General features: G+C 50.9%; 1 protein-coding gene, 1 non-coding gene and 1 pseudogene across 2 annotated transcripts in view; 1 reads left to right on the forward strand and 2 right to left on the reverse strand.

Annotated features, from left to right (window-relative positions):
• Positions 1 to 18,969, reverse strand: part of LOC135889456 (zinc finger protein 501-like) — a 106,151-nt gene extending 87,182 nt beyond the window's left edge. The window contains exons 1-2 of the mRNA XM_065417326.1: positions 18,936 to 18,969; positions 12,410 to 13,399 (exon numbers count right to left, since the gene is read on the reverse strand). Of these exons, the coding sequence (XP_065273398.1) occupies positions 12,410 to 13,399; positions 18,936 to 18,969 (1,024 nt within the window). The remainder of the gene's footprint in view (positions 1 to 12,409; positions 13,400 to 18,935) is intronic.
• LOC135889520 (zinc finger protein 184-like) overlaps positions 1 to 27,012 on the forward strand; it is a 129,835-nt pseudogene that overhangs the window by 100,408 nt on the left and 2,415 nt on the right.
• Positions 7,228 to 7,300, reverse strand: TRNAK-UUU (transfer RNA lysine (anticodon UUU)). The gene has a single exon. It is a non-coding gene; the product is annotated as a tRNA-Lys (tRNA).

The raw sequence follows: 27,012 nt of genomic DNA on the forward strand, positions 1-27,012 counted from the left end.
GCTATCTGAACTTAGAGACAGTGTGCCAACACACTCACTCTTCCCCAACACACACACTCCCTCTCCCCACACAGTCTCTGCCCCACCACACACACTTCAGTTGAAAAGCGGATGGCAATGTAGTAGGATGCCCATGGAACAATGGGATAGAGAAATGTGCATCATGTGATGCTGTACCGGCTGATGAGACATTGCAAACCCTTCCCAAAGCATCCTGCAGCCAGTTGCACAGTGGGATAGCTACCCACAGTGCACTGCTCTCTGTGGCAGTCTAAGAGCTGCTAGCGTGGATGTGCTCTGGTCACAAAAGCAGCATAGTGTGGACACGCAACAGCGGTTTAATTAAAACACTTTAACTAAAGCCACATAACTCTGTAGTATAGACATAGCCTGAGAGTGAGACAAGACCTAAGTCCTGTGCACACCAAGGATGCTCAGGCACTGAAATTAAAGAACCACAAGCTCCTCCATAGTTAGCAGGATTCAAACCTGTGCAGGGAGCCTCCAATGGATTTTTAATCTATCGCCTTAACCACTCAGCCACAACTAGTTGCTTTATGTAGTTTTCTCACTACACTCTAGTTCTGATCTCACTGAGTGATCATTTCCAATTATTTAACCAGACCAGCTTCCACAACACACTCACTGCTGTGCCATTGTGTAGGTGTGTCCATGGCTGAACAGCAAGAATTCCTGCTCATTTCCCTTCTGGCTGGAGCATGATGAGAGTGTGTTTGTGGTTAATGACATTGCTGTAGATTGTTGTCCATTTCCTGCCTTGATTAATCCTGCCTTAATTCAGACAGTCCCTTTCCCATCATATCCCCAGTACATCAGTGATTGCGATAGCAGGGGGCAGGTTTTCTCTGGGGCACTGAGCTTTGCCAGGGGGTTGTTGGCTCCTTTCTTTCCTCATCCTGGAGTAAACTCAGCATTTTATTCCATCCTTGATGTTTCATGGAATAACAACAGCAGGATGAGGAAAAAGGTGGGTACGACAGGTCTCGGGGGGGGGCAGAGAGGTGCAAGTGGTGGGCTGGGCAGGTCACAGGAGGGGCAGAGAGGTGTGAGTGGTGGGCAGGGCAGGTCTCAGGGGAGGGGTGGGTGGTGGGCAGACCTTGGGGCCGAGGGTGTAGAGGCACGAGCAGCAGGCAAGGAGGCCTCAGGGGAGGAAAGGAGCGAGCAAAGGTGGACTAGCTTCTAGGGAGCTTCCAGCGCTCACGCCCAGCCTCCCCAAATGCAAGAGTCATGGGCCACCTATTCTCTGGGTCTTCACTAACCAAGCCCCTCCCCAAGCTATGTTGATGGGAGAAGCCCTCCTGTTGACACAGCGCTATCTACACCGGGGTTAGTTTAATATAACTGCATTGCTCGGGGGGGTAAAGTTTTTACACCCCTGAGTAATGTAGTTACACCGACCTAATTTTGTAGCATAGACCTGTCCAAAAAATCACACACACACCTTGGGAGTAAAACTTCACCTGCTGCTCTGCTTTACAGAATCCAAACACAAGCAACACTTGTCAGGGCTCATTGGAGGTTGGCAGAGAATCAGGTGTGGGCAGACATGATGCTTTTGGCAATAGCAGGCACCATGGCTTAGCCGGTTAAAGTACCTGTTTTGTAAACAAGAGATCCTGGGTTCAACTCCCAGTAGAGCCTTATTGAGTGGCTTTTGGGGCACCTGGTATTGGCTACTGTCAGAAGACAAGATTCAGAGCTAGATGGATTATTGATCTAGCCCAGTGTGATTTTTCTTATGGTTTAAATGACACTCACAGGCACTGATAATAGAGTTACTGAAAGTTTGGGTGTTAAGAGCTGATAGCTCAGCGTCTCAGTCCCCTCACAGATGACTCCCTCCCTCTAGGCCAGGGGCAGGTCTGAGCTCTCACACCAAATGGTGATTGTGGCTGCCAGAATCTGTGGGCAGCTCATTTAGTTTATGCCGAGGGTTGAGTCCTGCTTTGTGCACCATGTCTGAGAATGAAAATCCTAAACCACCCTTTGAAATAACGAATGCAGAGGATGTGTTTTTGTCACTGCCCCAAAGCAGACAGACCAATGGAGAAATGCCATGAGTCCAGGGTAATACTTCACTGCAGTTTTATCATTTCCACTTCCTAAACTCCTTCCCAACCTTCTGGGCTCCTAGACCAGGGTACTGAGCCTGAGCCGAGACACGTACACTGCAACTTTACTACAGACCAAGCTGCATGACCCTGATTAATATGACATGGGCCAGCCGTGAGTGTTTCATTGCACTGGAGATGTAGCCTAATGTTACGTCTACACTCTGATTAAAACACCCAGGGCACCTGTCTCAAAGCCCACGCCAGCTGACTCAGGGTTATGGGGCTTGGACTACAAGACTATAAAATTACAGTGCAGACATATGAGCTTGAGCCCAACCTCTAAGACCCCATGAGGAGTGAGGGTTTCCAAACCCAGGCTTCAGCATGAACACAAATATCTGCACCACAGTTTTCAGCCCCACAACTTTAGTTCCATGAGCCCAAGTCAGATGACCCAGGTCAGCCATGCTGCAATCTTTATCATGGTAGAGATGGACTCTAAGGGTATGTCTCCTTTGCAATGTAAGCCCAGGTGTGGCACGCTGTGCTCAAAGCAACACCCTGGAAGCCCCATATTCACCACTGTCATATAATGATGATATGGTTTGTACAAAGTCTGCCTTGTGAGGTATCATTTTAAAAGTCTTGATCTGTTGAACATTAATATCTTGTTGGATGGTGTGTGCTAGCATTGGTTGGGAAGTTATGAAGTTTTGCTCTGTGTGCGTTACTGAAATGTGTCATGAGGTTGGGAAATGCCCACAACCAGCCTTTCAGGTGTGACAATGGAGGAGCCAGACTCACTGCTGGCCCATTAAAGGTATCCACACTCCCAAGGACTATCCCAGGAACCGCGTACAATGCAGACTTCTCCAAGATAGTCCGGAGACAATGGACACTGCTTGACTCACATCATAGCAAAGGAACTTCCTAGCAAACTGGAAGAAACTACAAAAGAGGGGAAGAGACATCATGACTTGGTCTCTCATCCCCACAACTCAATACCTGGAAACACACCTGGAGGACAAAGACTGAACTGAAATAATTCAGAGATCAGAAGAGAATAATAATAATATATTCAAATGAAAGTCCCCAAACAGACTAGTATTGGGTTCTCAGCAGAAAATTTTAAATTTGGGGGATTTTGTTTTCCCAGTTAGACCTTGCCAAGGGAAGCAGAAAGAAAATGTTTGAGTTGCCTCCTTCAGAACAGCTTGGCCTAGACACTAGAGCTGTGGGTCACTGTTGTGGCCTTGCTGAGGTGGGGGCATTTTAATAATTTGGGGAAATCCCAGGGTGTTTGGGGGAGATTATGAGGATTTTACCTTTTGAGATAAAAACCAAGAAATACAGAACTCTTTGAGAAATCTGGGATTTAGACATATTTTATTTAAAGCAGGGGGGAGGTCTGAGTTCCTGAGAAGGTTTTTGTTTGCAGGAAGCAACATGGTTTGGTCTCTCACTGTACCAAAGGGGGAGATGGTTGTTTGTAAAAGAGGGGAGAAAACTAAATGTGCATGATGAGGATGGGATTCAAACCCATATGTAAAAAGCACAATGGATTAGTTATACATCACCTTAACCACTCAGTCACCTTACCTGAACTATCAAAGAAGGAACAGGAGGAGAAATCTAAGGCCAGGAGAGGTAGGGACAAGAAGGAGATTTTAAATACTAAGCGTAAGCGGGGTCTGAATGAGCTCCCCCCTCACATCTAGTGATGGGGGAAAGACTTCAGAAACAGACTATGTTTGCATAGACATGCCTACTCTGACTAGGTATGCAGCAAGTATCCTTTGTATAAAACAACAACAGAAAATAAAGGTGATTCTGTTTTCCTGCAGTCAGCAAAAAAATTGTAAAAAAAAAAAAAAGAGGGGGGTGGGGAGGGGTGGGGCATTTTAAAGCAATAATCTGTCCCCACCAAGAGTCTGGGAAATGTTTATTTTGTTTTCTGACACTTTATGGGCAAGCCAGTGGAAGAACAACCCAGAACACCATGGGTCTACTGTCGCAACAAAAAATTGTTTTCTGTGTTTGTGTTGTTTGTCTTGTTATTACCGTTAATTTGGTGGATATTGTAAATTCTTCAGGCCTTTTTAACTGGATATGTCGTGCTGCCCATTTTGGGACCAAGGGAAAATATACCCTAATTAAACTTCTTCCACTCCTTACTCCGCCACCTCCCTCCAAATGGTCTGTGACACACCCATCCCCATGGCGGTCTACCTCCATCCAGAGACTTGTGGTTCTTAATGCAACTGGTTTACAAATGACTATCACTCTGTTCCCCACTGACTGGTATCTCAATACAACATTTGCTAACTGTTCTCAGTTTACCAAAGTAAGTGAAAGAATGTTGCTATGAGTAATTTCACACTCATTTAAATTGGATGGATGGGAATTAAACAAGAACATCTGAAAATGGCGAGCCCTCACAAACTACCTCTGGGAAGGTTGAAACTTGTTGCAAGAAGCTGACTCAGCAGCTCAAATTCAATGCTTGGAACATGCCCTGGGCCTACTGGATGGGGGAGGGGGGGAATTATTACAGGGATTTGTGCTTAGCTCAACTGACCATTTGTTGGGAAATGTTATTCTAACCCTCAAGAATATTACAGAATCCCTTATAAGTAAATTGGTGAACAGGGTAAAGACAATTTTGTGGGGAGAAGCATGTAGCCAGGTTCAACAAGCCCTCACCAATCATCTTGTAAATCTCTTGCAAAATGCCCGCCAGGGTTTATGGCCATCTGAGTTGAAGGGGACCAATGTAGCAAATCAATTAAAGGTGTATTGGCCCTTTAGAACCACCTGGGAGACAATTTTGGAGGACTGTACACTGAGCCGGTGTACCCTTACTGTTAGAGGCTGAAGGAAAATGGACCTCAGCCACCCTTTTACAGCCAGGGTTCAGGGGTGGGTGCAAATGGAAATGGTCCCAAGAACCCGTATGGTAAGCAGTAATAACAAATAATGACACACTGTTTCTAATGGGATCCAAGGTATACTACCCATACACGGGTCTTGCGTGGGTGGGACAGGGAAATACCTGGAAGGGATGGCCCCAGGAACCGCCGCCCCTGCAGTGTTTAGAACCTGTACCCCCTCAGCATTGGGTGGAACAGGGAAATAAAATTTGTTCGGAGGAATCACCCGTGCTTAATGGCCAGGTTTTGGAGGGTGAAAGGTGTGTGGAGCGGATGGAATTTGGACCAGGAAACTTATCCTTGCAGCTGGGAAACTCCACTTACCAGATTCATATATCAGCTATGCATCAGCTTAATGTAACTGGACACCCAACGATGCCTACTAACTGGACTATGGAACCCACCTAAATGAACTGGGACCATGTGATACAGCTACTCTGGGAGCTCCAGGTGGAGCATCGCTGAACACTGATTTTGGAAGCCAAGGGCCTTTGAAGAATGAATGCCTTCCAACTGGCTACTAAACTGCCTGCTGATTGTGCCTGGACTAATGTTGCCTGTGCCCTTCAAACAGGCCTAACGAACACTCATTCACTTCTTGGTCATCTTACTCATGTTGTAGGACTGTTATTCCTATTAATTGTAATATTGATCATATTCATGGGGTGTTTGAAATTATGTACTGCCTTAGTCTCTCCCCAAAAGCCATATTTCTAAATTAAGTGGCTTACCCCGTTATGAGCTGCCTTCTCTCTCTCCTCATAGCATGATCAGTGGACCAAGGTATCAGACTAGCTGGAGCCAGGGCCTCCAGCCTGAATGCCCCACCGTTCAGTGTGTGAGAAGGAGGGGCACCTGGGGCCTTTTTTGAAGAGAGTGGGGGAGTGTTAGGATATATTAGGATTAACTAACAGACGTGGGAAGCTGCTAATGTATTGACATCGCATTAGAGGACAAAGGGATAGGTAGGTTTTAGTTCTTTGTTTAATAAATAAGTTGCCATATTTTTCTCTTCCGTGTTGCTTGTAAGAATTAATAAAAATGCATCTGCATAAGAAATGTAGCTCTCGCATAATGCCCTTTGTGTGAAACAAGGTAAAATAAATGTTATCTCCCCCTCTCTTCCTTTCCCAGCTATATAAACAAGCTCTGGCTTATGGCCCCTTCCTCCCTCCCCTGAGAATTGCTGACCAGGGAGATTTGTGGCAACAGATTGTTGCAAAGAAATGTATTTTCAAGGGAAAATGCTTGTATGATACGTGTAATGCTGTCAACAATAGATAGGGGTGGGTCTACTAACAGAATGGGTGTTTTATTACTTAATAAGGGTTTTGGGGGTGTTGTAACGGATGTAGGCATGTACATACTAACTTAGACAAAAAGAGTGTGCAGTAACTACTTCAGGGCTTATTTGACAATTGGGTTGAGGGGAACAAATATTGCAATAAAGGATCCCATCTACTCAATCTGCCTCTGGGTCAACCTGCTCTTTTTTCAGCTAACATCAGGGAGGAGTATTAACCCTCCCTCCCTCCCTTAGGCCCGCCCTTCAGCATCCCAGGGGAACACCAACACCGCCCAAGTGACTTTGGGTGAGTAGGTCAACCAATAGGGCTGCTCCTAGGCCAGGCTGCAGCCCAGCTTCAGGACTCAGAGGAAATGGAGCTCACATCCCTACGTTCAGGACTCCAAGCACGGCCAGCCTTCTGGATCAAACATCCCCTCTTGCACTCAAGTCACAACAGCTAGTGGGCAAAAGACAGGCTCCCATGTCATTTGAAAAAGCAAGAGGAAGGCTTGGAACACCCTGTAGTGTTAGGTGGCAAAAGAGCTGCCCCAAGGTCCCACTGAGGCGTGAACTCTAATTAGAGGATTCAAAGTCCTGAGGGCTGGCCCATACACCATGGGACAGGCAGGGAACAGGGTGTGTTCTGCTGACTTCCAACTTAGAAGAGCCTGGGCGGACAATTTTTTGCCTCCCTCGCTCAAGGCCTCTCTGGCCAGCCCTGCATTTGCTCAACAAGTCAGCATGCAGTGGTTTGCTGTAGGCCCAGAGGCCTTTCTTCCTCCAGACTGTGAGGCCAGTGGGTGTGTGAGGAAGTTGCCCCTTCAGTCCCAGGCACTAAATGGCCTTTCCTAGCAAAGCCCAAGTCCTTAAAAGAAAAAGTAACATCAAGGAAGGTACTGAAGAGTTGCCTCTTGACATCCTTAGGATCCTTCTCTACCTGACCAGGGACTTGAACCCTGGACTCTCAGATTAAAAGTCTGATGCTCTACCAACTGAGCTAGCCAGGCTCATATAAGAAAGAAGCAAGTTCGGTGCAGAAGAGAAACTAGTTAAGAAAAAGAGGGCAGGAAACAATACAGAAAACTTGCTACTCTTGCTCTCTTAGCAGCCCTAGCCCCAGTCTGCTCCTCCATCTGGTGCCCTGAGACTTTCTTCTTTTTTTAGTTAAATATCGATCGGATCCAGGAGAAAACACGGTTATACAAAGCAAAATGAAATCACAGACAGAAATGCCATTGGATATATATATATATATATATATATATATATATATATATATATATATATATATATATATATATAAAAGGAAAATGCAATCCCCATCACATTATGGTATCTGGGCCAATCCTGCATGGAGAGCACCTGCTAATGTCCCTGTGTGCTTATGAGAAAGCTGGAGCAACTGATACCAGTGCCTGAACAGAAAACACAACTGCTCCCACTTGCTGCAGTAAAACCCTTTCCCTGCCCTCAGTCAGAGACCAGCAGGATGAAATCAAGGCCCATACAGGTCCCAGAGCCCCTTTCACACCCGCCTCCACTCTGCTGCTGACTCACAGTGTTTTTCCGCCATGGCCAGCCATTTAACGGCCACAGAAACCTGGTTAGGCCACTGCTACGGGGACCTGCCCTCATTGCTGAAGATGCTCCTCACAGCAGCTCTGCCAAAGGGGATACAATGCTATGGCATTGATTAGGCGCAGTGTGTCCAGTGATCTGAAGAGTCGGTTGCATTCTTTGTGGTTGCCTCACCATTCCCCTCAGGCCTGCCTTGCCCTCCAGTTCAGCCACCTGCTGAAAATTGAAAAACACAATAGTAGAGCCGTAAAGGGCTTCAAAGCCCACCGTGCCCAACCCCCACATCTCCGTACTTAAGGGGAACCTGTGCCATTAGCAAATACTTGTCAGTAAGATCTGGGGACAGTTGCTCACCTTCAGAGGAACCTCCCTGAAATTGGCCTGTCTCACCCTGTGGTACTTTGTCCTCCCTATGGACTGAGCCAAAGGAGGGCCTCACTGCTGTGGCTGACACTGCTGTGAGAGCGGCCACTCTTTCAGCTCTTTCCAGGGAGAGCATTACTGGTGGACTTTGTACACGGGTTATTGCTATATTAGTGTGTATGGTCCCCAGTTAAGGTGTGAAAGGAAAGATCTATGGAAGGAACTGGCTCCCTTCCTCTGGACCTCACGGGGTTAGGGGGGAGGGGGGACTTTAATAGTATCAGCCAGCCTGAGGACTGCGGGTCCTGTTTTCCTGACTATCAGAGGAAACTCTTTTACGATGAGCACTACCTGGCGCAGGTCTGTAGCAAGGTCGGTTTAGAGGATGTGTTTCTCTGTAGTGGAACCAGCAGAAGGTGGGCGATAGCCTCCTATTCCTCTGATCCAAGCTCACACCAGCTGCAGATGGGGTACACCTTTCCGCAGGGACAAGCCAGGAGTCGCATTGAGTGGACTTTTTTTGTGAAAGAGCACGTCGACAGCCCAGTGCAGGGTAGTGCCAATGGACTGTTCCAATCACGCAGCATTCACCATGTGTCTCAATGTGGGCAATTCCCTGGCCCATGGCAGAGGATATTGGAAGCTGAACATCCAGAGCTTGCAAGATAAAGGGGCAGGGGGCCAAGCCTGGTGGTGTTGGCAGAACAGGAAAGCATCAGAGGGTTCTATGTCAACCAGGGGTATTGGTGTGCGTCGGTGAAGGAGGAGTTGGTAGCTTTGTTCCGGCAGCCGGGCAAACACTGCAACATTAAAGAATACCAACGGTGCCCAGTCCTGCAGCATCACCTGTGGGATTTCTACAAGACCATCCAGAGGGGAGGCAGTCAACGTGTGACTGTACAACCATATCAAGTGACATCTGGCCAGGTTCCGGGAGATGAGGCTGCAGTGGGCCCGATTTGAGTGTGACCACCGAGTGAAGGAAGGGGCAGTCTCCCCAGACATTTTTGCAGCCTGCAGAGAACAGAGACAAAGCAGGAGGATGCAGGGATGCAGGGCGGGACCCGCGGATCCAGTAGTGTAGGACCACAGTTGAATGCTGGCCATCATGGAGGCCTATAATGGGGAGCTGTTCCAGGGCCGGGACATTGCTCAGCAGGCACAGGAGAAGTTTCTCTCCTTAGCCAGGGACTGCTCACAGCTGCTGTCAGGAGACAACCGGGGGAGTTTGCTGGAGCCCAGAGCTCTACTGGGAACTGCTGGAGCCTCTGACACCAGTGTTGATGAATGTCTTCAACAGCTCTCTGCACCACTAGGCACCGAGTCTATCACAATACGATGCTAACCTGGTATTACAGGCCAAGATGGGAGACATGACTGACATCCGAAATTGGAGGCCCACTGCTCTGTTTAATACCGACGACAAGATCTTGGCCCGAGCACTCGAGAGGAGGCTGGGAGCGGTAGCAGACTGATTGGTGCATTGTAGCCCATTCAATGTGGTGTGAGATCAGACAGTCACAGATTCCTTATGCAGCATGAGAGAGGTCTGTGAGTGTGCACGCCAGGAGTAGTGGGAAGGTCACTTGTTGGCTCTGGATCAATCCAAGGCCCTTGACTGAGTCAACCTGAACTATTTCTGGTGAGTGCTTAAACACTGTGGCGTTCCGGGGGAACTTTATCAGATGGCTGCAGGTGCTGTACAAACAGGCCTCAGTCTGCCCATTGGGGAACGGCTGGCTAGGGAACAAAATCCCTATGCACGCAGGCATATAACAGAGCTGTCCCTTGAGCCCCTTCAGTACATGCTCTCTTTGGACCCTTTTCTCAGAGCACTCCACAGAAGCAGAGCAATGTTGGGCATGGTTTGCCCTGACCAGAGTCTGGGAGGACTGAGCGGGGGAGCTGTCGCATTGAAGGCGGTTGCCCATGCATATGACATGACTGTGACAGTGAGCTCCCTGGGCAATTGCCGCACTTTGGTGACACTATTGGAGGGGTACTCGGCTGCAGCCGGAGCCATGGTGAACCTAGAAAAGAGCAGGACCCTGTGAGTGGGATCGGACCCTGGTGGGGGTTTTCCCTTACCCATCAGGGGTTTGCAATTCGTAAGCAGCCAAGACAGGAGCACCCCCGGGGTGGTGAACATCTTGAGGATACTGTTTGGGGTCGGGAACGCGAACTCGGAGAGGCAGCTGCTGGCCTGTGAGGAAAGGGTCGGCTGGTGGCATAACTGGACCTTTTCATTAGCCCAGAAGATTGTCATGCTGAAGACCTATCTTTTGGCCACAGGAAATTTCCTCAGCCATGTATTTCCCCCAGCTCCACGAGCTGAACACGATGGCCTTCCACTTCTTGTGGGGCAATAGGACATCCCTAGTCAGGAGAAGTGTGGCTTCCCTGCCGGCAGGGCTGGCTCCAAGCACCAGCCCAGCAAGCAGGTGCTTGGGGCGGCCAAGGGGAAGGGGCGGCACGTCAGGCTGTTCGGCGGCAATTTGGCGGTGGGTCCCTCCCGCCGAAGAAGAAAGTGGCACGGTGGAGCTGCTGCCGGAGTCCTTCCGATCGCAATTGCGATCGCGTCTTTTTTTTTTTCCCCCCGCTGCTTGGGGTGGCAAAAACCCTGGAGCCGGTCCTGCCTGCCAGTGACAGAGGGTGGGTTGGGCATGGTGGGCTTTGAACCATTTTAACAGCTCCACTTTCTTGTTTTTCAATTTTCACTGGGTGGCTGAGCTGGAGGGCAGGGCAGGCCAGAGGGGAATGGCAAGGAAACCACAGAGAATGCAACCAACTCTTCAGATCTGGCCGTATTTTTTTTTTGAGCCCATTGGGTACAGCAATGGGTTTGGGTTGGCCAATGGTGGCGGAAGGGGTAGGAGATTAGGCAGGCCCCCTGCTCCCTCTCTAGTGTTCATCCATAGAATCATAGAATATCAGGGTTGGAAGGGACCTCAGGAGGTCATCTAGTCCAATCCCCTGCTCAAAGCAGGACCAAACCCCAACTAAATCATCCCAGCCAGGGCTTTTCATAGGGTGGCTAGGTGGAAGGTGCTCACAGGATGGTTTAAGCCACAGCAGTGGCCTCCCTCACAGCCGAAGTGGCCACAGCAGCAAGCCCTCCCTTTGGCCCTGTCCGCATGGAGATCAATGTACCACAGGGTGATGGAGGCCAATTTCAGGAACATTCCACTGAAGGTGAGCAATTGTCCCCAGAACATACGGACAGGAGCCTTAAAGTATCTGCAAAGACATCCACGCACCATTCCCAAGCAAGGACAGCCAAGAACACGACCTCACCGGACACTTTGGGAAGTGAAGGAATATGAAGGGGTGAACTCTGCATGGCTCAGACACAAGGTAACAGTTCTGGGGTGATGGGGAAGGAGGGAATCTCTGAGTCACCTCACCTCCTTGCAGTGTCACAGAGCCTGAAATGACACTTATTTCCCTGACATTGCTCCAGCTGTTCATTACATTTAAATATATTTTAAATGAGAAAAATAATCAACAAAATAACTGCTGTTCCGCACAATCCAGGGTAATGTGAGAACTGGGAATGAGACAATTTGTCCTCAGAGAGGAACTTGACGACTTGAACAATAACTTTGCACTGGAGGAAGAGTATAAATGTGAATCTCCAGGTCTGTTTAGATGAGGAAATGTGATGGTGGTTAGCTCAGATCAGGAGGAAATGTGCTAGATAACCCCACCCACTATCCATGGCCCATGTCTTTACTGCAAGAATAGCTGTCTTTTTACATCAGGAAAGCAAACTCCAGAGCTAGCTAGCTAAGCTAGCTAGCTAACTCCATGGAAACCACGGTGATGAGGCCCAGGTAGATTTTACCTCAATGTAGCTGGTTGAAGACACCCCCTATTTCCCCCATCAGGGGTGATGGACATTCCTGGTAGAAAGGCCACCCACTCCCATGACTCGCAGGACAATGGAGTTGATAGAAAGGACCACAGGATAACCCCAAAGACGGGCAGGCTTCAAAAGTGGGCAACTCCTGTGTGGGAGCTGAGGGACTACAGTGTGCAAAAGATGCAAACAGCCGTAACAGTCACTACCTGGGAACTGTCAAAAGAATTAAAGAAAAAAAAAATCTTCTGACAGTTCTAGAGAAGGTTTTTATGAAGTTTAACTCCTCTATGGATTCTCTGATGATAGATAAGGCCTGAGCTCTGAGTGAAGCTTTTCCCACACTCACAGCATTCATAGGGTCTCTGTCCTGTGTGGATTCTGTGATGTGTAATAAGGGTTGAGCTCTGAGAGAAGCTTTTCCCACACTCAGAGCATTCAAAGGGTTTCTCTCCTGTGTGGACTCTCTGATGAGAGATAAGGGAGGAGATGTCAGTGAAACTTTTCCCGCACTCACTGCATTCATAGGGTCTCTCTCCTGTGTGGATCCTCTGATGCGTAGTAAGGTTTGAGCTTCGAGTGAAGCTTTTCCCACACTCGCAGCATTCATAGGGTCGCTCTCCCGTGTGGATTCTCTGATGAGAGATAAGGGCTGATCTCTGAGTGAAGCTTTTCCCGCACTCGCAGCATTCGTAGGGTCGCTCTCCTGTGTGGATTCTCTGATGAGAAAGAAGGGCTGAGCGGTAATTGAAGCTTTTCCTGCACTCACCGCATTCATAGGGTCTCTCCCCCGTATGGATTCTCTGATGGGTAGAAAGGTCTGAGCTCTGAGTGAAGCTTTTCCCGCACTCACAGCATTCATAGGGTTTCTCTCCTCTGTGTATTCGCTGATGTCTAATAAGGGCTGAGGTATGATTGAAGCTTTTGTCACACTCACAGCATTCATACGGTCTCTCTTTCGTATGGATTATCTCATGTCGAATAAGGGCTGAGCGGTAATTGAAGTTTTTTCCACATTCACTGCATGTATTCTCTCTCTTTTCCCTGAGGATTTTCTCCTGGGATGTACTTTCCTTGAGGTCCTTTTGAGTTTCCTGACAATTCATGGGTTCATCCACTCTCTCCTCTGAGTGGTTTCCCTGCTCTCTCTCTGGTCTGTGGTAACTTTCACCAGCTTTTCCCGGCTCATGGTGCCTGGACACATTCCCTTTGGATCTTCGCAGTAATGCCCCATGCGGTTCTACTAGCTCAGCAGCTTCCTGGTGAGGATTCTGCTCCTCGTTCTCCCTCACCACCCCATCACCTGCTAGAATGGAAGAGAAATCTCAGAATTAGGGATGGAAAGGCAGAGAGCAAACCCAAGTAAGTACTGGGGAGACAGAAAATAAACATCAGGGACTGAATTCCCCCAAACTCTTCCCCGTAGGGGAAAGCGGAGGGGATCAATTCTGCTCCACATCCAGGAATGGCCTTTAGGGTGGGCCGTACGGGTGCCCCACCCAAGGGGGTGCCAGTCACAGGGTTTGGATTCCAACCTGACCTGCTGCCAAGAGGCTCACTGAGCTGATGAAGGTGGCATGGGAGGCAGGCGAGCAGCAGTGTGGGGGTGGGGGAGAGACCCGAGCTGCAGGGGGCTGTTGGACGACCACATGTCGGAGCCAGGTGACTGCTCCGGAGCAGAGAGGCCCCTCCTCTGCACTGTTCCACATGTGCAGCTGCTGCTGTTCCTGTCCCCACCACCCTCCATTCATCCCTGGAGTTGCCCCTGGCCACTCCTGACTGCTCTGCGGGGGGAGGTGCTGATTGATGGTGGGGTGTCCCCTTGCCCCCCACCCATGTACCCGATTTCCACTACACTGGGGTGACGGGACAGGGGGAATGTGTGTGTGCTGCTGCCTCTCTGGGGCCAGAGCTGCTGGCAGCTGCTTGTGTCTGAACAAGCCTAGTTCAGGCTCCTGACCCTCAGTGCTTTCTTAAAGAGACAGCGCACTCACTCACTCAGGCACACACACACACTCCTTCACACAGTCCCCCCCAACACACACACACACAGTCCTTCACATCCTCCCTTCAACACACACACACACACACACACTCCTTCACACAGTCCCCTCAACACACCCCCACACACAGTCCCCCCAACACACACACCAGGGCTCCCTGCATCCACATACTTCCCCACCTGGGCTGTGCTGAGGCATCAGGAGCTGCTGCTCTCCTGCCCTCCCCTTATGTAGCCCACAGGGAAAGTGACCTGGATGCAAGGAAGCCCTAATGTTGCTCCTTGCTCCCCTCTCCCAGCCCCCCAGGGCTGTGCTGGGCGGAGGAGCAGCAGTCCAGTGGGGGAGCGAGCAGCAATGCCAGCTGTTTTGTGCATCCAGGTCAGGTTTCCCACTTGGGTGCAGGAGGATGCAAGGGTTAGGGGCTCAGAAAGGGGCAGGAGTTGAGGTGCGGGGGGCAGGGGTTGCGGTTCAGGGGGTATACACCATGCAGGGGTTCAGGGTGCAGGAGGGAGGTGCAGAGGGTACGAGTGAAGGGGGCACAGTGCAGGGCTTAGGGGCACAGGAGGGGGCAGGTGTTGGGAGGGGCAGAAGGGGAGGGGCAGGAGGGGGCAGAAGTTAGGAGTGAAGGGGTGCAGGAGGGGGAGCAGGAATTTGGAAACAAGGGGGCACAGTGCAGGGGCGAAGGGAGGGTGGGGAGCCTGGGGAGCCCATGGGGGACAGAGGGAATGGGGGGGTGCCATGCCCATGGAGGACAGGGGCACCAAAATACAAGTTTGCCCAGGGTGCCATTTTCCCAAAGCCGGCCCTGTCCACATCCCATCCAAACACTCAGTAGGAAGGGAGGGAGCTCCAGCCAAGCTGTCAATCATAATCTGTAGGAAGCCAGGAGTGAGATCTGCTGGGGACTATCCTGAGCTCACAAAGTCTTTGTGGGGAATCCCAGCTGTTTCTCTCAGTCACTTACAGTATCTGGGTTGGTTTAATGTTTCCTCACCTGTGCAGGGACTTCTCAGGATCTCGCTTTCCTCTGAACCCTGGAGATCCAGGACCCACGGCTCTTCCCCTCCTTCCAGCTGGGAGATCACATAGGGTTTGGAAACTGGAAACCCGGCTCAAGGAAAATAAAACAAGGGAGATCAGGTGAATTCATAGGCCATTTGTCATAAAAAAAAATTCTATTCATTTAACCCCAGTCCATTTTAAACCAATAAAATTGTAGGGCCAGCTCCCCAGGTGCTCAAAGGTCCAGAACACTCTGCTTATGAGGGATTTAACTATCCCCATCTTTGCTGGGAACACACACAGCCAGACACTCATTATCAAAGAGGCTCCTAAAACACAGAGAATGGAACTGCATGTCCCAGAAAGTGAAGACTCCAGACAGAGGGCAAGTCTCCCTGGCACTGCTTCTTGCTGACAGGGAGATCCAGAGACAATGAGAGAGTCCTGGGGAAGCTGGGAACAGTAAGCATGGGCTGGTGGGGTTCAGTGGAGTAAGGAACAGGAAGGGCAGGGCTATCACTGAATGCAGGATCTGAGCAGCATTAGATGTCAGGAAAGCACATACTGCGGCATTAGGGACTCTAGTGAGTCAGGTGTAAAGGGAGGGAATATAAAAAACACTGTGTGTGGAGAAAGCTGGCAAATTAGATGGTGTAGTTCAGGAACCACAGACAAATTCTTCTGCCAAAGGAGAATGTGAAAAATAAGAATCAGGCCATGTGACTTCAGGAGGGACAGATTTGAAGATCCAAAGAGCATGCAGGGAAGAGACTGCAGCTCTTGCAGGAGGGGATGGAAAAGGAAGAGTCTCCATGGTTCATGGAGCCAATTAGTTCCTTTTATCATTCATTGATCATTCTTATGGTCATCCCATATGTTATTTCAAATGTAATCAATGTGCATTAAATAGATTTAAGTTGTAGGTATAGACAGAAGTAAGAGAGGTAGAGCCCTGCATGGATACAAAATTTGTATCTGCATCCGATCTGCGATCCACAAAAATGGTCCATGAATATCTGCAGGGCTCTAGGTACAAAATTTATACCCGCAGCTGATCCACAAAAATGGTCTGTATTCTCCACCGGGAGACATGATCAAAGGGAAGGGCTAAGGCAATGAATCGTAAAATCTTCAAATATAGGGCTGGAAAGGACCTTAAGGGTACGTCTACACTTACCTCCGGGTCCGACGGCAGGCAATCGATGTTCTGGGATCGATTTATCGCGTCTTGTCTAGACGCGATAAATCGATCCCGGATCGATCCCGGAAGTGCTCGCCGTCGACGCCGGTACTCCAGCTCAGCGAGAGGAGTACGCGGCATCGACGGGGGAGCCTGCCTGCAGCGTCTGGACCCGCGGTAAGTTCGGACTAAGGTACTTCGAATTCAGCTATGTTATTAATGTAGCTAAATTTGCGTACCTTAGTCCGAAGTGGGGGGGTAGTGTGGACCAGGCCTAAGAGGTCATCTACTCCATTCCCGTAGCCCGGTGGCAGGATCAAGTATAAGTATGCCATAAGTTTGTCTGACCTGTTCTTAAAACCCTCTTGGGACAAGGATTCCACAACCTCTCTTTGTAATCTATTCCAGTACTTCTCTATCCACATAGCTGGAAAGTTTTTTGTATTACCCACCCTCAACCTCCCTTGCAGCAGATGAAGCCAATTACTTCTCCTCCTACCTTCAGTGGACATGATGAACAGTTAATCACCATCCTCTTATAACAACCCTTGACATATTTGAAGAGTGTTCTCAGGTCCCCCCTCACTCTTTTCTCAAGACTGAACATGCCCAGTTCTTTCAAACTTCCCTCCTAGGTCATGTTTGAGGACCAGGAGCTGGCTTTTTCCTTCTGAATGGAGATACGTAAGGTGAGGTCAGAGAAAAGGACATTGGGTAACTGACACAGGAAAGGATGAAAAGAGCTCTAGCTGCATGGATGGATAGGAAAGGCCAGATGTTAGGGAAGTTACGGAAAAAGAAAATGCAGGGTGTAGGCACAGCCTGGATAGGAGGCCCCAGAGGGAGCTCCGTGACAAAGGTATTGCACAGTTATGGGCCTGAGTGACAGGCAGGACAATGGTGCTGTTTGCGGTGGTAGAGAAAGAAGGTGGGGGGAGGGTTTGGGGAAAATATTAAGAGCTTTGCTACAGCTATTGCTCTTTAGCTGATGGCTAGACATCAATGAGGAGATGAGAGAGAGAGAAAGGCTGAGATTTCAGTTGGGACAGAAGGAGACAGATCAGGAACAGAGAGGTAGACTGTGAGTTAGGAGCACAGAGATGGTAGTTGAATGTGTGTGTGCAGATGAGATTACCCAGAAATAAGGTGCAGAGGAAGAAAAGAAGGGGACCAAGGATAGAGCTCTGTGGAACCCAAACAGAAAGTTGGAATGGGGGTGAGCCGGATCATTCTAAGGACACTCTAATGCAGCGATTGGAGAAGGAGGAGGATGTGACTCATCATGGACCTCTTGATGACACCTGGCAGAGGGCACAGGGAGCCTAATGTTTTACTGGGATCCCACAGACCAGGTACATGCATATTAGTTCACCTAAAGGTGGCACGTCAGGTGTCTGTCGAGGAACTAGTTAGGTAGGTCTTAGGTAGCTCTTAAAAGCTTTGCCAGTCCAGCTCTGTTGTTTAATGCTGTGAAAAAGTGCACACGCACATGCGCACACACGCACACCATCCAACATAGCTCTGCGGGCAAAAGCTCAATTATAGACACAGCTATAGTGGCAAAAACATCCATTTTTTAAAAAACAGGAAACTAAATGCTCATAAGCCACATTAATGCAGAGTTAAGGTTGCCCAGTGCTGCCTCCTGCCTTGCACCGTATAGACAGTGACTAAACGTAAACCTCTGCAAACCAGGAAATGAGAAGTTAATGTAAACGCCACCCCTCCAATGCAACCTTAACTTTGCCCCCAACCCTTAACCCTGCAGCTGGCAAGAACCACTGATATTGGTTCTGTGTGGGCAGTGCAAAGGTTAACAAACTGCCACAGGAACTCAGGTATTCAGCTCAATGCAGCAATAACGGGATGAATTCTATGGTCTGTGTTATAAAGGACATCAGAGTAGATGACCTAATAGTCACATCTGGACTTAAAATCTATGACCCTATAATCGATACAAGGAAAGACTAAGAGAATGTGCCAGTGTTTGTGTTGTGTTCACAGGTGGGAATCCCAGCATGTATCCGCATGCCCTCCAGCTGTGTGCACTGTGTCAGCTGTAGCTGTAACTGGATGAGGGAGGGATTGGTTGGAGCAGCTGGGCAGAGCTGTGCTTGTGCTCTGAAGAGAGGTGCATGTGAAACTTGGGGGGACAATTCTGCCTCATTTCTGTGCTGAGTGTTGTAGGCTTTGTCAGCAAAGGTGCCCAAGGGTGTGTTCTTGCCATGGGGATTGTCAGCACTCTGGTGGCGTATGTTCTAGTGATCTGTGAGGCTTAGTGAGGGGTAAGTGAAGGCAGTGACTCAAAAGGAAAACTCAGGTTGAGGGCAAAGGGGTGGTAACACTTTGCAAGTCTCAGATGGTCTGTGTGCAGGAGGTTCAGTATCGGAGTGCAGGCCAGGGGGAGGAAGCTTCTGTTTGCTATGACAGAGATGAGCCTGAATATTATCTTAGGAAAGAGAAGTTGTTAGACTTTCTGCTGTACTGCTCTGTTCTCAGAGTGTTCTGTAACAGGGGAGGGGAGAGGGCTAGTGTGTGTATCATTCGCATGTCAGGATGATGCTGAAACAGGGCAGAGCAGAGGTGGCATTGTGGGGTGGCGTGAACCTTAACTCTGCATTTCCTCTTCTAAGAACTGAGGGGACGGGAATCCTTACCCAGCAAGGTCACATTCTCATAGTTCTCCTGCATGACATCTCTGTAGAGGGCTCTCTGAGCAGGGTCCAGCAGAGCCCATTCCCCCTTGGTGAAATACACAGCCACCTCCTCGAAGGTCACCAGCCCCTGAAAGAGCAAGAGCCCCCCACTTAGAACCTGCTGCCCCAGTCACAGCCCCACTATTCATGGGGGAAATGAGCCAATCAAATGGATAATCTGAGACAGAGATAGTCAGCAGAGTCCTATCCCCATATTGCTGAGAGCAGCCAGAAGGCATCTGGGTGAGGGGAGAAAGAGCGAGCCCCTTGTCTCTCCCAGCTGATCCATTCCACACCTACAAGCAGAGGCTGATACAGGAGATGGAGCCCCCAGTAGGGTCCAGGCACAGCCCTATGGTAGGAATCCCAACACCCTCTCCACTACCAGCAGCTGGATGTGAGGGGCCGGGACATCTTCCCTACACCTTCCTATATCTTTCCATGTCACACCAGCCTCTGGCTAGGAGGTTGAGGGTTCAGCACTGGAAGTCTGGTCAGTTTTCCCAGCCCTGCGCAGAGGGTTGCTTTGTCTGTTTCCTGTTTCACAAATTAAGGAATTTTCTGTCCCAACACCCAAGCATTTGTTCTGAGGATCTAGGCCCACGTTAAACAAGTCCCAGCAGGTTTGTCACACTCTGTCCCCCTCCCTTTTCTCACCCAGAGTATTTCCTGCCCCCTCGAGAGCTATCTCCCCAGAAGTTGCCACCTCTTCAGTATTTACTGCCCCTCTCCCTCCAGCAGGAACCAACCAGCAACCCCCCAATAACCCCTACCTGAGCTGGCTCCACTGCAGCCATTCCTCTCCCCTGTTCCTTGGGAGGACGGGATGAGCTGGAGCGAGATGTGGGCATCATTCTGCAGTCTGGCAGGGCGAGAAGGGCAGTTGTGGAGGTTTCAGAACTGGCTTTAGTTCATTCCGCCAGGCTCTTTCCCTGCAGGCAGAGATTGCAGATTCTGCCATGCTGGGAACATGCTCAGACCCCATAATGCAGCACAGACCTTGCCCCTGTCCTTCAACCCCCCCCCCCCCCACACACACACACACCCTCCCCCAGCAACCAGGGCTAAACCCACCAAGACATTTTCAAACCCTCCCAGGAACAGAGTGTGAATTAAACACTGGAAAAGACCAGAACCAAAGGAGCCTCTTTGGGGGGATTTCCCCTGACACTGTTCCCAAGGCAGCACACTCCTGCAGCAGGGGGAACAGGGAGAGTCAGGGGGTGGTTTTTCCTCTCTCTGCTCCTCACCTTGTTCACAGGAAAGTGACCTTGTGCAGGGATGCTGCAGTGAGTGTGCCTGGGTGGGTCAGAGATCCAGAAATCTGCCCCCACCTTCTATCTTCTCCTCACACCCTCTTCCATCTCTTCCTCCTCTTTCCTAGCACCCTACCCGCCTGGATGGGATATGTGGTCACCATCCCATTCTTGGGGGCTTTCTGTCTCCCGTGGCTGTCCCCGTTCTGCACGTGCGGGGAAAGAGGTACCAGTCAGGAAGACCTGCTTTATCCACACAAGTTACTGGACACCACAGAGAACCAGTGGGATCAGGTCAGACTCGCTGATAGAAGGATCCCTTCTGATCTTAGCGATGGCAGCAGGTCTGGGCCCCGCACACCCGGGGAGCAGAGATGGGGGGGGGGCACTGTGCAGAGTCAGGTACCTGCCCAGACCCAAGGTCTCAGTCACCTGGAGTCTCAGCTCGGGAGTTGCCGTCAGCACAGTCCGGGGCGATTTCTAGCCGGAGAAGGTCCCACCCCGGCTGGGCACGGATGGGTTAATGCCGGGCTCTCCCCAGCACAGACCCCGCTGGGGGAGCAGCAGCTGCTCAGCTCCCAGGTCACGATGGAGGCAGCAGCGTCTGGTCTCTCAGGAGCTGCCCGGGGTCTGATGCTCTCGGTTCTTTGTTCTCCCGGCTCCTGCCTCCTTCCTCCCGGCACCCACCGCTCCCAGCTGCTCCAGCCCCTTCCTGTGCCCTGCAAACTCCACCCGGGCTGCAGCGCTCACCGGGGCTGTCTGCGGTGGCTGGGACTCGCCCCCCAGGACAGCCCCGGGCTCTGCTGAGCCGGGCCCCCAGGGGATGGAGATGGGAGGCGCTGGGGGCGGGCAGGGAAGTGACTCTTCACAAGCGGCCCCTCCTCAGCTCATCTTTGCTCCCCTGCGTCTGTGGCGCCCAGCGCTGCTGGTCTCACTGACACCCCCGGCTCTGGCTCCCCTCAGGAGGGGCCGATCCAGCTCCAGGAGAGCACGTGCCCCCGGGGAACGGGACAGAGATCAAGCCAGAGGGGGGAGGGGGCAGCCCAGGAGTTCTCAGACTGGGGGTTACTGTCCCCAGTTATGTGGGGGTCACAAGCCCACCCAGCTCTGAAGGCAGCAGCAGCGCAGAAGTGAGGGTGGCAATGGAGCACGAAGTCTGCTGTGAAAAGTGATACTGACAAATGTCTTTGCACCCCCAGTATTAAACAGTAACTATTAAAAAAAACCTTTTCTGCTTATAAACAATAATTCAATTAAAGTGTGTTTTAGGCTTAATTTAAAAGTGTTGAGAAAAGGTAAATTCATTTTAAAGAATAGATGAAAGAATAAATTAAGCATTTAAAATCAGGTTAAATAGAAGAAATGTGTTTTGAATTGATAAGAGGGGTCACACTCAGAGGCTTGCTTTGTGCAAGGGGTCACTGTCACGGACTCACAGGTCCTGCCCACTCTCGGCCCCGTGCGGTCCGTGGGGGAACCCCCTTGAGTGAGACAGCCCTTCTCAGGGGTCCACTCTCTCGCGGGGTTAAGCCCAGAGGTGAGCTGGAGCCGGTTCCCATGAGGGAACTGGTTCTAAAAGGGCTTTTAAATTTAACAAAAGCTCCAGCCTTCCCTTCCCCCAGCCCCAGCTCACCTCGCTCCGCCTCTGCCACCTCCCCTGAATGCTCCCCCTCCCCTTCTCCTGTTCGCGCAGGAAGCCTGGGAGGGCTGAGAAGGAAGCAGCGGCTTCCCACCAGGGCCGGCTCCAGCATTTCTGCCGCCCCAAGCAAAAAAAAAAAAAAAAAAAAAAGCCGCGATTGCAATTGCGATCAGCGGCGGCAATTGGAAAAAAAAAAAAAAAAAAAAGCCGCGATTGGCGGCGGCAGTTCAGTGGCAGGTCCTTCGCTCCTAGAGGGAGTGAGGGACCTGTCGCCCCCGAATTGCCGCACGTGCCGCCCCTCTCCCTTGGCTGCCCCAAGCACCTGCTTGTTAAGCTGGTGCCTGGAGCTGGCCCTGCTTCCCGCAGGTGAGCTGGGGGGGGCTCCAGGCACCATGTGGCCTGGCCCGGCTCAGCTCCCGCCGCCCGGCTCCGGCCTGGCCTGGCCTCGGCCCCACAGTGCGGCCCCGGCCCCAACTCCGGCCAGGCAGCGCGGCTATGGCCCCGGCCCTGGCCCCAGCTGAGTGGTGCAGCCCCGGCCCAGAGCCTCCGGTCTGGCCCCCACATCCAGGCAGCGCAGTAAGGGGGCAGGGAGGGGTGTTGGATAGAGGGCAGGGGAGTTCGGGGGGGTGGATTAGGGTCGGGGCGGCCAGAGGACAGGGAACAGGGGGATTGAATGGGGGCAAGGGTCCCGGGGGGGCAGTCAGGAAGGAGCAGGGGTTGGATGGGGTGGTGGGGGGCAGTCAGGGGTAGGGGTTCCAGGGGCAGACAGGGGACAGTGAGAAGGGGTATTTGGATGGGGCAGGGGTCCCAGGGGGCATCTGGAATGAGAGGAGGGGTTGGATGGGGTGGCAGGGGGCAGTTAGGGGACAGCGAAGGGGGGTGGATGGGGCAGGGGTCCCAGGGGGGTGTCAAGGAACATGGGGGATTGGATGGGGCAGGAGTCCCGGGGGGCAGGGGAGGGAACCAGTTGTTAATATTTTGGAAGCTCATCACTGGTTAAGCCTCTCCACCTCCTGGAGCCTCACCTCTCTGAACCTTAGCACACCTGTTTCTCGCCCTGGGCCCCCTCAGGGAGTTCACTCCCTCTGGACCCCCAGGGCCTCCTCTCCCAAAGGGAATAATGCAACCCTGTTCTCCAGACTGCAGTGACGCTCAGCCAGCATAAAACCGAAGGGTTTATCTAGTGTTTGAACACAGCATAGGAAACTCTCCAGGCCCTCAGGCCTGGCCTCCCTCAGCACAGTATATCCAAGTCTCCCCTGCATCCAGGTGGGCTCTGCATGCTCCCCCTCTCCAGCCCAGAGCCCCCCGCTGCTTCCCAGCTGGGCATCTGATATCACTGGCCCCAAGCCCGGTCTCTGTCCATTGTCTTCTCTCCAGGTAAACAGGGTCGCCTGGGCCTCCTCTCTTCTGTCCTCTGGCCCCCTCTGCGGGGCCGGTGCGACAGAGCCCGGGAGCGGCTGGGCCGGGAGCTGCAGGAGGGGCCTGGAGCCCAGCTCGGCTGCAGAGCTCGGAGCCCAGGCTGGGCCCGGGAGCGAGGGAATGAGGGAGCTGCGGGAGGAAGGGGGAGAACGGGGGTGTCAGAGCCGGAGTTGTGGGGTGGGAGGAGCGGCTGGTGCTGGGGATGGTGGGGTTTCCTTGGAGCTGGGAGTTTGGGGCGAGTCGATTTATGGGGGGGGCTCAGAGCTGGAGATTGGGGGATATTTGGTTGGGGGGCAGAGCTGGGGATTGGGGGATGTTTAGGGGCTCCATGTTCAGATCTGGCCCTGCGGGAGCTTTGGGGGCTGGAGCTGGGGAAAGTGGGGGACTGGATTGGAGAAGGGTTAAGATAGTGCCCATCTTTATAAAGGGGAAAAAGGAGGAGCTGGGGAACTATAGACTAATCAGCGTGACCTCAATACCAGGGAAGCTACTAGAACAATGTATAAAACATTCAATTTGCAAATACCTGGAGGATGAAGGGGTAATCGATAGCAGCCAGCATGGATTTACTAAGAAATAGCATGACAAACCAGCTTGATATCCTTCTTTGATAGGGTAACTGGTTTGGTGGATAAAATAGACCTGGACTTCAAAAAGGCTTTTGACACAGTCCCATGAGTAAGCTGGAGAAATGCAGGATCAACGGAACTCCCATTAAGTAGATATATAATTGGTTACACAACCGCAAGCAAAGAGTAACTATGAACTGAATGTCAGATTGGAGGCATTTCTCAAATGGGGTTTCACAGGGATCTGTTATGGGTCCGGTGTTACAGTGGAGTCGCATCCTATGTGGAGGTTAGGTTCTAAAGTCAGTGCGTAAGGCAAAAATCGCCTATAGTCAAAATTACCATTGAGTGTAATGGCGGGCGGAATCGCCCACACTATAGGTACAGTATTTAAATTATTGTTCTCTTTTTTTTATTTTTTTTTATATTTTTTGCTGAGCGCGTATAGTTAAAATCGTGTAAGTTGAATCTGCATATGATGCGACTCCCCTGTATTTAATATCTTCATTAATGACCTGGATGTAAGAATAGAGAGCATACTGATCACATTTGCAGATGACACAAAGCTGGGGGGGTTGTCAACACTTTGGAGGATAGAGCAAAACTTCAAAGGGATCGCGATAAATTGGCGAACTGGGCTATAGACAACAATGAAATTCAACAAAGACAAGTGTAAGGTGCTACACTTTGGGAGGAAAAACCCAATGCACAAATACGGAATGGGGGATAACTGGCATGGCAACAGCACCGCTGAGAAGGATCTGGGAGTTGTGGTGGATCACAACCTCAACGTGAGGTCAACAGTGTGATTCTGCTGCAAAAAAGAAGCAAATGCATTAACAGAAGCATAGCATGCAAATCACAGGTGGTGATAGTACTGCTCTACTCAGCACTGGTTAGGCCACAGGGGGAGTCCTGGGTCCAGTTTTGGTCACCACTGACTAGACAGGATGTAGAGAAACTGGAAAGAATCCAGAGGCAAGTGACAAAGATGGTCAAAGGGATGGAACACAAGCCAGTGACAAAGGCTGATGGAACTGGGTTTGTTTAGTTTGGAAAAAAGAGTTAATGGGGGGGTGGGATATGACAGCAGTCATCAAATACTCGAAAGACTGTGTAAGCATGTGTGGCCATCCCTCCTGATCTATCTCTGAGGGAGGCCATGCCTCCTCGCTGTCGTGCTCTGAGCACTACAATCAATTAAGGGGGAATTAGCAGTCTTCAAAGCTCAGGCCACTTGATCCAGGCTGAGCAATAGTTAGTCTATGGTGGCCGGTCCTCAGGCAGAGCTGGGCACCAGTAGTCAGCACTCTGGTCTGCAATCAAGACAGAGCTGCAAAGTCTCCAAGCCCCGGCCCTCAGGCAGGGTGGGGCAGCAAACAATTAGGGGCTTTGCCCAGGGCAAGCACCAAACAGTCTAGGGCTCAGTCAGGGGAAAGCACCAAACAGTCTAGTGTCCTAGCTCGGTGGATGGTAGACCAACACAGAGTTCCTGGCCGAAGGTGGGGTGGCAGGAGGTAGGGGGACCCTGGCCCACTTGACTCCACTGGGTCCCAGCCCCGGGCCCTAACAGTGGCAGTGTAGTCTGCCACTGGATCAGTAGGAATCTGCCCACAACACCCTTACTTAGTGTCAGGCCAACACTCAGCCAGACGATCATCTAGTTTCCCTGGGCTACTTCCTACAATCCCCAGGGTTTGGTATCACTGCCTCCATTTCCCCGGGATCGGTGGTCTGTGGCAGCCCCATCAGTTCATTGGCACCTCGACTGGCTGGCGACCCTGGGAGCTTTGGCCAGTCCTATGGCGGCCGCCCCAGCAGGTCCTCGGTGTCTCGCTCCGGCAGCGGGTGATAAGCGTCTGTCTCCCTCAGAAGCTCAAGCCCAACTGAGCTGCAGGGCCCTCCTTTTGTACTTCTGCTTCCTGTCCCGCCCCTCAGCTTCCAAAGGGGTGGAGGTGGCTTTCCTGGCTCTGTAGCGCAACGGGCAGGATGTGGTCCCTGCTCGTCTTCCCCGCTACAGGCTGCCATACAAAGGATGGAAAACAGTTCTTCTCTCTTGTCACAGAGGGCAGGACAAGAAGGAGTGGGTTCAAAGTACAGCACAGCACATTTAGATTAAATCTCAGGAAAAACTTTCTAACTGGAAGAACAGTAGGAGAATGGAACAGACGCCTAGGGAGATGGTGGAAGGTTATTCACTGGAGGTTTTCAAAAGGAGGCTGGAGCCATCTGTCTTGGATGGTTTAGTCACAGCAAATCCTGCACCTTGGCAGGGTGTTAGACTAGATGACCTTTGTGGTCCCTTTTAACTCTGTGGTTCTAAGAGGAACCGGGGTTCGCACTTGGAAAAAGCTAAAGCTAGCGTGTCGCACATTAAGGGTATGTCTTCACTGCATCTAGAAGCTGCCTCCCAGCCAGAGTCCATGCTGACTCACTACAAATAACGGTGTAGGCACTGTTGGTTGGGCTGTAGCTTGGGTTCTAAAGCCAGGAGTTGAGGGGGGTGGGTGGACTGGATGGTCTGAGCTCCATCAAAGCAATGTCTCCACAGCCATTTTTATTGCACTAGTATGAGACTCAGCCTGGAAGGCGGCTGACTTCCTGATGCACTGTAGACATGCCCGAAAGAGGGCGGTCCCAAGGGAGACTGTATGAAGGTTGGGTCACCTAACTGCCTGTAAATACATGACCGAGCCCCCTCCCTTGGCACCCTGTCACCGTGCCTTAGTGGGTCACAACTGAGGATGCCAAATTCAGGACGAACTGCTGAGAAATAGGGCAAACGCAACCCAAAACCGGTGGTTATTCTTTTATAAGTTTCAGAGTAGCAGCATTGTTAGTCTGTATCCACAAAAAGAACAGGCGTACTTGTGGCACCTTAGAGACTAACAAATTTATTTGAGCATAAGCATGCATCCAATAAAGTGGGCTGTAGCCCACAAAAGCTTATTTGTTAGTCTCTAAGGTGCCACAAGTACTCCTATTCTTTTATAAGATAGACCAAACCAGCCACAAAAGTAAACTCCTGTTTCACCACACTGGCTAACAAAAAAACATAAAGGCAGTTTTCTCAGGCATTCCAGTTCTTATAACACCACCAAAAACACCGGATTCAGAGATGAGTGGTTCTTTTCAACCAGTGTCATTAAATA

This window comes from Emys orbicularis, chromosome 15, assembly GCF_028017835.1.
Source record: "Emys orbicularis isolate rEmyOrb1 chromosome 15, rEmyOrb1.hap1, whole genome shotgun sequence".
Classification (NCBI taxonomy): domain Eukaryota; kingdom Metazoa; phylum Chordata; order Testudines; family Emydidae; genus Emys; species Emys orbicularis.